Consider the following 9,104-nt stretch of genomic DNA (forward strand, 5'->3'; position numbering starts at 1 on the left):
TAGGATTGGGCTCTAGGAGATAACTAAACAACTGTGAGTGGTTTACATTTATTTCTTCGTGTTTCCAGCCCTTCCCCAACAGCCAATTTCAAGCCTTCCCATCCCTTTACTTCATCTTTCATTTCATTGACATTTGATGCCTCACCTTAAAAATCCTCACGCTGCAAGCTTCAGTTCTATAATACAGCTGTACATATAAACCAACCCATATGGAACTCAGTGTGTATTTTGAGTGCTTACCCTGCAATTTCTGATTATCCAAATGGAATGTGTAGATTCCTATCATTATTCTAAACAGATAGAACATCTGCTCAATGTGTATTACATACTGAAAAGAAAAAAGGAAGTAATTTTAAACTATGTATCTGAAGCCGTGTAAGAAGTATTTAAAGATTTATAAAACATGGAACTGGTTGGTACAAACCAGGGATACAGAGGCATTTATAACTGGTTCCAACACTGCGACAAATGCCATGTGCACAAGGATTCAGAGCACAGAAGTCAATCAGCTGAGAACAGGTAGGTCCCGTGAATCCAGGACTACAACTGCAGGAGTAAGCAAGTCTGTCTGCGAAACAGGTCCCATTGTTCTGGCAGGGAGATGAAGCACAGGGGTCTACTTTCTCTTCACAAGAAGATCCCAAAAATCCTAGTTGAAAAGAGATGATTTTCATAAGTAAAACTTCTTTACATATATGCTATTTAAAAAAAACAACTTGCAGTAATTGACAGTTACACATTTTAGTATTTCTAATTGACTTTGTGGAAGAGTTACAGAAACACATATGCATGCACAAAAATGTTAATTCTGGCAGCTATGTTTGTGACATTATTGCAACTCAGTGCATAAGGAGTGTAACTGCTTTGATGTGGCAGGATTTCAAAGATATTTGCAAAATCTTACATCAAGTGTCATTCATCTCAAACAATTATAAAGGTAAACTCGTTGCTTTAATATAGAGAAAGTGAGAAAAATCAGACATTGTGTAAGCAGGTATAATTCACATGAATATCTTGGAGCCAAATTCATTCCCAAAATCAAGAGAGTTGGTAAATGGGGATGGTGGAGCAGTAACAGTAGCAAACACTCTGAGAGGGATACTCCTAGCTAGACCAAAAATATTGAATTCAATACATGTATTGTGGCATCTCTTGCTATTTATTATTGATCTTGGAAGTATTGTTCAGAACAATGTCATTTTACACTTCAGGTGATTGTATTTCATTAGTAATACATTTCCATTAATCCTGACAGGATGTGTTACTTTACAAAGTTTTTCTTTTCTTCCCTCCATAATTAATCATCATTTGGACACACAAGTGAATTAAATAGCCATTTTATTTTACTGTAGTTTTTATCACTGCAATAATAGATAGCACCTGACAAAGATTTTTCTACAGATTTTAAAAGCAGAACAACTCTACAAAACAAGCAATGGATGAAATTATATTTTCAAGTGCAACAATAGAGAAACAAGCATACAATGGTACAGTATATTCAAATCATACTATTTGTTCTTTATCGGTGGATTTCTTAATGATAAGAGGCAGTAAGGTCTAGTGGACTGGACTAGAAGTCAGGAATTGCTTAATTGTGGTCCATGGTCTGACATGGATTTGATGTAAGACATTGTGCAAAAGGCCAAATCTATCAAAAGTAGCTTCTAGTTTTGGAGTATTCGATTTTTGTGCAGCTATATGTGAACACTAAGGACCCAATTCTCAGAGGTTCTGATCACCTACAACTCCTATTTAAGTCAGTGTTGCTAGCACTATAGCTATAATATACTGCATGTGTGTATACATATGTGTGCATTTATTAGCTAAATTCTGCTTTCAGCAATTGCAGTGTCAACTGATTTAAGAAGAATTACATCACTTACACCATGGTAACTGAGATCAGAACAAGGTCCATAGATTTAGAGTAAACGTGTAAAAGAAGTTAATGACTACAGATGTAAGCAAGAGGAGAATCAGACCCACAGTACTGCTACTCAGATACCTTAATTCTACTGCATAAAAAAGGAATCAGAATACAAATAAACAATGTAAAGTAACTGTTCAAACTTCAGTATATTAAATACACTTGGACTACCAGTAAAAAATCTGAGAAGGCAGGTGACAAACTATTTATTTTTTAAATCTCATGGTTTTTAAGCCAGTCTCATGAGTTTTGAATGGTTGGAACTGGCAATACTGCACGTGCTTAAGAATTCTGCTGAACGGGGAATGGATTTACGTATGCTAAGCATGTTAAATCCTTAAGTGCTTTCTGTTTTCCATACTGGCCTGCTTTAGGGGTGGTGTGGAGCTACCCAACCCAATGGGAGCTCCAGGAAAAATGCTTTCTGGAGAGCCTGGGTACATGGATGAACTTAGAATGACGAATCATCCCTTTATGCCCAGACAGCTGTTCCCCAAGCACAGGGGTTCTGACTGCTCTGCGAGCTTGTTCTTCCCCACATATTCACATAAGGATCAGAGACAAATATGTACGCCAAAAGGCTTGGTCTGTAAGACCAGAGGAAGAAATGAATTCCAGAGCTGAGGGCTCTCTGCAGAGAACACCTGACCATCAGCCCGATAACATTTAAAATCTAGGGACAACAAGCTTGAGCCCAGCAGCTGACCTCAAATATCCTGACGAGTCATTGGGAGAGGTAGTTTCTCAAGCAGTAAGCACCTAAAATATAGTACCTGATGTTTTATAGATCAAAGTCAGCTCCTTGAATTGTGCTAAGTGAATTAGTGTTACCATACGTGCGGATTTTCCCGGACATGTCCGGCTTTTTGGGCCTCAAATCCCCGTCTGGGAGGAAATCCCAAAAAGCCGGACATGTCTGGGAAAATAGGGAGGGAGGGCCCGGCGGTGCGGGGCCGGGGCCGGCGGTGATCAGCCGGGGCCGGGGGTGCTCGGCTGGGGGCCGGCACCCCAGGGCCCGACCGAGCCAGGCGGGAGACGCCGGGGCCAGAGCCTCTTGGCCTGGGCCGGCCGGCCGCCAGAGGGAGCCGCTCAGCCAGGGGGGCTGGACTGGGCCGCGCTGCACCCCGCACCAGCCCCAGCCCCAGCTTACCTGCTGCCTCCCTGTTTCAGGCTTCCTGCGAACAATTAATTCGCGGGAAGCAGGGGAGGGGGAGGAGCAGGGGGCAGAGCGTTCAGGGGAGGGGGTGGAGCGTTCAGGGGAGGGGAAGGGGCGGAGTTGGGGCGGGGCCGGGGCCCCGTGGAGTGTCCTCCTTTTTTAAAACTAAAATATGGTAACCCTAAATTGAATGGGAAGCCAGAACAGTCCCTTACAACCAGATGATATCTGCTCCCTTCAGTGGATACTGCCTACTACCCTCATGCAAAATGCAATGAATGTTAACAAGATACAGATTACTGCAGTGAGGATTAAAAAGGAAATGCCACAAACACCTAGCAAGGCAAACAAAAATTCTTGGTCACTGCTGCCATCAGGATTCCAGGAGCATCAAAAAACTACAAATATCTTGGACAAAGGCTGAAGAAACCCATCAACACAGAGAGTGTAAACCATCTCCTCCATAACCTCGCAATCCTAACCCAAGGCCCACAACCATTACCCCCATTTTACTGGACTGAGCTTTCACCAGTTGGCTCATAACCATGTCCCAATGTCAGCCAGGCACTAGGAAAAAAAGGCAGAAAAACTGCAGGACCTAAAATAACCAGCAAAAGCTCATAATTGTGTATTACCGGGGGAACTGAGCCAATAAGCCTATGTGGCCTCTTTGCTAACTCTGAAACTAGACTAAAAAGGACCAAGGAAAATTTGAGGCCTCCAACATGATATCAATGCTGTCTCACTACAGTCTTTCATAGATTCATAGATTCTAGGACTGGAAGGGACCTCGAGAGGTCGAGTCCAGTCCCCTGCCCTCAGGACAGGACCAAATACTGTCTAGACCATCCCTGATAAACATTTATCTAACCTACTCTTAAATATCTCCAGAGATGGAGATTCCACAACCTCCCTAGGCAGTTTATTCAAGTGTTTAACCACCCTGACAGTTAGGAACTTTTTCCTAATGTCCAACCTAAACCTCCCTTGCTGCAGTTTAAGCCCACTGCTTCTTGTTCTATCTTTAGAGGCTAAGGTGAACAAGTTTTCTCCCTCCTCCTTATGACACCCTTTTAGATACCTGAAAACTGCTATCATGTCCCCTCTCAGTCTTCTCTTTTCCAAACTAAACAAACCCAATTCTTTCAGCCTTCTTTCATAGGTCATGTTCTCAAGACCTTTAATCATTCTTGTTGCTCTTCTCTGGACCCTCTCCAATTTCTCCACATCTTTCTTGAAATGCGGTGCCCAGAACTGGATACAATACTCCAGTTGAGGACTAACCAGCGCAGAGTAGAGCAGAAGAATGACTTCTCGTGTCTTGCTCACAACACACCTGTTAATACATCCCAGAATCATGTTTGCTTTTTTTTGCAACAGCATCACATTGTTGACTCATATTTAGCTTTTGGTCCACTATAACCCCTAGATCCCTTTCTGCTGTACTCCTCCCTAGACAGTCTCTTCCCATTCTGTATGTGTGAAACTGATTGTTCCTTCCTAAGTGGAGCACTTTGCATTTGTCTCTGTTAAACTTCATCCTGTTTACCTCAGACCATTTCTCCAATTTATCCAGATCATTTTGAATTATGACCCTATGCTCCAAAGTAGTTGCAATCCCTCCCAGTTTGGTATCATCTGCAAACTTAATAAGCGTACTTTCTATGCCAATATCTAAGTCGTTGATTAAGATATTGAACAGAGCCGGTCCCAAAACAGACCCATGCAGAACCCCACTTGTTATACATTTCCAGCAAGATTGGGAACCATTAATAACTACTCTCTGAGTACGGTTATCCAGTCAGTTATGCACCCACCTTATAGTAGCCCCATCTAAGTTGTATTTGCCTAGTTTATCAATAAGAATATCATGCGAGACCATATCAAATGCCTTACTAAAGTCTAGGTATACCACATCCACCGCTTCTCCCTTATCCACAAGACTCATGGATATTATTTGCAATAATCTTCCCTAAAAAAGGAAGATTAACAGATGGATAATGTTATTTCAAGTGACAAAACAATTCCACAGCATATGCAGGCTTAAATACACTAAAGCAAGTTACCCTTGTGTTATCTTTGAATGTGTTGGGAAATTTGTTCTGCAGTTGAAGTCTTATGTATGAGTTAAATATATGCAAATACTAGAATCAAATATAATTACACTGCTAAATTGAAGGTCTGACTTTTCAGTGCTTCTGAATGTATATTTAAATCAATACTTACCAGTAAAATAAAAAAAATAAAGAAAAAATTAATAGAGGTACACAGATCAAGAACAGCATAAAATGGTGAAAAATGGGTTTTTCACCTTTATGTTTATTTTGCAGATAAATATCATCTGAAATTTTCATCAGCTAAATTGCAAAAAGGAAGCCCTAACAAGACATGATTAAAATGGGGAAATGACTGGGGATTTCAGATATCAGAATGCAGAATTTACCAAAGGCAAAGAAATAAAATAGGAAGCAAGGAGGGATGGCAATATTTGTAAAAAATTCTATTGCTCAAAAGATATGATAAAAATATTTTTGCTGACATAGCCATTTGGCTAGAAGTCAAAGACAACAGAAATAGTCAGAGAGGTGATATTCCTTAGACGTTGCTGTAGCCCTCCAGTATAGCAAGAGAAAGTAGATCAGGAAATATTTTCAGAGATGAGAGCTCTGAAAGAAAGCCAGAATTCTGATCATAGGAGGATTTTAATTATTTGGCTACCGAGTGTATAACAGCCATGCAAAAACTAAGAAAGGTAAATGTTTTCAGAGGTAGTGCAAGATTTTGTGAACATCCAACTTGGCTGGAGATTATGTTAGATCTAATCCTAGGAAATGTGCCAAATGTGATAAATGAAGTTAGTGAACATCGGGGACTAGAGATTACAAAATCTTTAGATTTGAAATATGTGGATAAGCACTAAAAGAAGCAAGATAAATGCTTTTGATTTTTCTTGTACAAAGTCTTTTATGAGAAAATATAACATGCTCTATGGAATTTTCATTAGAATTTTCTAAAAAAGAGATGCCTATCATAGGGAAATGAGAAATAATTAGCAAGTAGTTGTAAGACTTTAATTGACATTCATCCTAGCCACGTCTAAACACATAAAAGGGCAACAGAGACCAAACTAGTTAAAGCATTAAATAGATAGTCTAAGCAATAAGAAAGTAGCTTTTAAAATTAAAAACAATATGGAAGGATGCAAGGTAAAATGATGATTATTACATTAGCAAAAATGTAATGAAGACTAAGTTACAGTAACAGTTTAAACTAACAAAGTATTTTTCAAATATATTCACAGCCTTTTTTATACTGTTAAGAAGAATGGTGCCTTCTGTAATCACCAGATACTTTGGGAAAGGGAATCACATGTACACAATAAGTGTATTCCCCACTTTCATAGTATCAAGGTGATAGATGGAGCTATTGTGCAAGTATATAGACATTACAATCAACTTTGCTATACGTATTAGAGAAAACCTATCTTGCCCGGGTATGGAAAACAAATCCAGAAACGGTGACCACCACCACACCTGGACTGTTCCTAGTCTATTGTCAAACTTCTCTAGTCAATAACTCTGCTGGTCAATTAAAATTCATGGAGCTAGTGTGCATTTTATTGGCTGGTAGTGAAAATCAACTCATCCCAATCACAACTTAACACCTTCTGTTGGCCGTCAAGCTTTAATTTTCTCTCATTGTACCACTAACTCCACATCAACAATATTCTTAAATTTCACAGAATCATAGAAATGTAAGAATGGAAGGGACTAGTCCCCTGCATTGAGACAGGACTAAGTATTATCTAGCCCTGGGGTTCTCAACCTTTTTCTTTCTGAGGCTCCCCCAACATCCTATAAACACTCCATGGCCCACCTGAGCCACAACTGTTGTTCTGCATATAAAAGCCAGGGCCAGCATAAGGGGGTAGCAAGCAGTGCAATTGCCAAGGGCCCCACACCACAGGGGGCCCCGCAAAGATACGTTGCTCAGGCTTCGGCTTCAGCCCCAGGTGGCAGGGTTGAGGGCCCCAGGCTTTAGCCCCACATGGCAGGGCTTCGGTTTTCTGCCCTGGGCCCCAGCGAGTCTAACACTGACCCTGCTTGACAGATCCCCTGAAACCTCCGAACCCTGGTTGAGAACCACTGATCTAGACCATTCCTGACAGGCATTTGTCTAACCTGTTCTTAAAACCTTATGTGACAGAGATTCCACGGCCTCCCTAGGTAATTTGTTAAAGGACTTAACTACCCTTACAGTAAGGACGTTTTTTCTACCGTCTAACCTAAATTTACCTTGCTGCAATTTAAGCCCTTTACTTCTTGTTCTGTCCTCAGTGGTTAAGGAGAACAATTTGTCACCCTCCTCTTTAATAATCTTGTACATACCTGAAAACTGTTATCATGCCATCCCCATCTTCCCTTCTCCAGACTAAACTAACCCAATTTTTCCAATCTTTCCTCGTATGCCATGTTTTTTAGACCTTTCATCGTTTTTTATGCTCTCCTCTGGTCTTCATCTTTCTCCAATTTGATCACATCTTTCCCAAAGTGTGGTGCCCAGAACTGGACACAATACTCCAGTTGAGGTCTTCTCAGTGCTGAATAGAGTGGAAAAATTACTTCTCGTGTCTTGCTTAAAATGCTCCGGCTAATACATCCTAGAATAATGTTTCCTTTTTTTGCAACAGTATTACATTGTTGCCTCATATTTAGTTTGTGATCTACTATAACCTCTGATCCTTTTCTGCAGTACTCCTCCCTAGCCAGTTACTCCCTATTTTGTATTTGAGAATTGATTATTCTTTCCTAAGAGAACTTTGCATTTGTCCTTATTGAATTTCATCCTATTTAATTCAGACCATTTCTCCAGTTTGTCAAGATCATTTTGAATTCAAATCCTACCATGACGCTTGAAATATGATGATCAAAGTGACATTTCAATCAAACAGAACAAATTGAAAGAGAAAAATAAATGTCCCTCTCCCTGTCACTGAACATGTATCTATATTAGCACTGGAGGGGATTTCTTGGGCCATCTAAGCGAGTCCTTACACAAGTGCAAAAATTTCTTCTATCTACTTCTCTGAATGTAAAATCCAATTGTGCCCTGAAAACAAGTTGCCTCAACAACTGCACATAGTAGTTTATTTCCCAAATTATTCTGTATATGTGTCAGAGCTGAAATATAATGTTAAGCAGAAAATCATGGAATCTTCAAGCCTGAGTCTCTAGTTACTAACCATTCTTTAAGGACTCTTTAAAACTATTAAAGATTATCTAATGAGTATAAAGAACTACCTCTATTCAAACTGTTCACTTTCCACTGCCCAAGAAGCTCACCTTTCATACTTTTCACATGTCTGATTTCTAAAACACAGGTGTCATTTGTAGAACATAAATGGACCATGTAGAAACGATTCCTCATTATTTCCATCCATCTCTTCTTCTGCCATCCATTGCATGCTCTTCTCTTTTTTCCTTTTGTAATGTGGTTATATTTTCCATCTCTCCTGTTCTGTTCATTTTCTACCACATAATACCTCCCGATTCTCCAGTCCTTTAGTTTTTAAATGTATACTAAACGCTGGCCTGCCTTCCCCCCACTGTGCTGAATTAGCACTTCAGAAAGAAAGGCCTCCTCTCAACATGCAACTACAATTAGGCACAGTGGGAGAAAGGTAGCAGAGCAAGAGCCTAAGCCTATGCTTGAAGCTGATCATATTTTTTAGAAATGAAACATGTCAGGGCCCTCTAAAAATAACAGTTCTGCAACTTCCAAGCAGGTATTCTCTGGCTTATTTACAAAAAAGTCTCCTCCTCAGTCTCCCTGCTCCCTAAAAATCTCCAAATAAAAGCTCACAAACTGTCTGAGTGAGAAAGATAAAAATATTGCCTCAAATGGAATAAGAAAAAACTGGCCATGTATTTGGTCAGAGCAGTCAATATTGTATTTTATAATGTGGCATCTACAAGCTCAGCCCTTATTCTTCCCCTCAAAAACCTGAAATTCCTGTTATTGTTA

The 9,104-nt window shown here is 40.0% G+C and overlaps 1 protein-coding gene across 1 annotated transcript in view; it reads right to left on the reverse strand.

The window, feature by feature from the left end:
- DNER (delta/notch like EGF repeat containing) overlaps positions 1–9,104 on the reverse strand; it is a 133,762-nt gene that overhangs the window by 53,216 nt on the left and 71,442 nt on the right. Inside the window, exon 5 of the mRNA XM_024210846.2 lies at positions 425–649. Coding sequence (XP_024066614.1) covers positions 425–649 — 225 coding nt within the window. The remainder of the gene's footprint in view (positions 1–424; positions 650–9,104) is intronic.

Source organism: Terrapene carolina, unplaced genomic scaffold (genome assembly GCF_002925995.2).
Source record: "Terrapene carolina triunguis isolate 2854851 unplaced genomic scaffold, T_m_triunguis-2.0 Scaffold88, whole genome shotgun sequence".
In the NCBI taxonomy this organism is placed as follows: domain Eukaryota; kingdom Metazoa; phylum Chordata; order Testudines; family Emydidae; genus Terrapene; species Terrapene triunguis.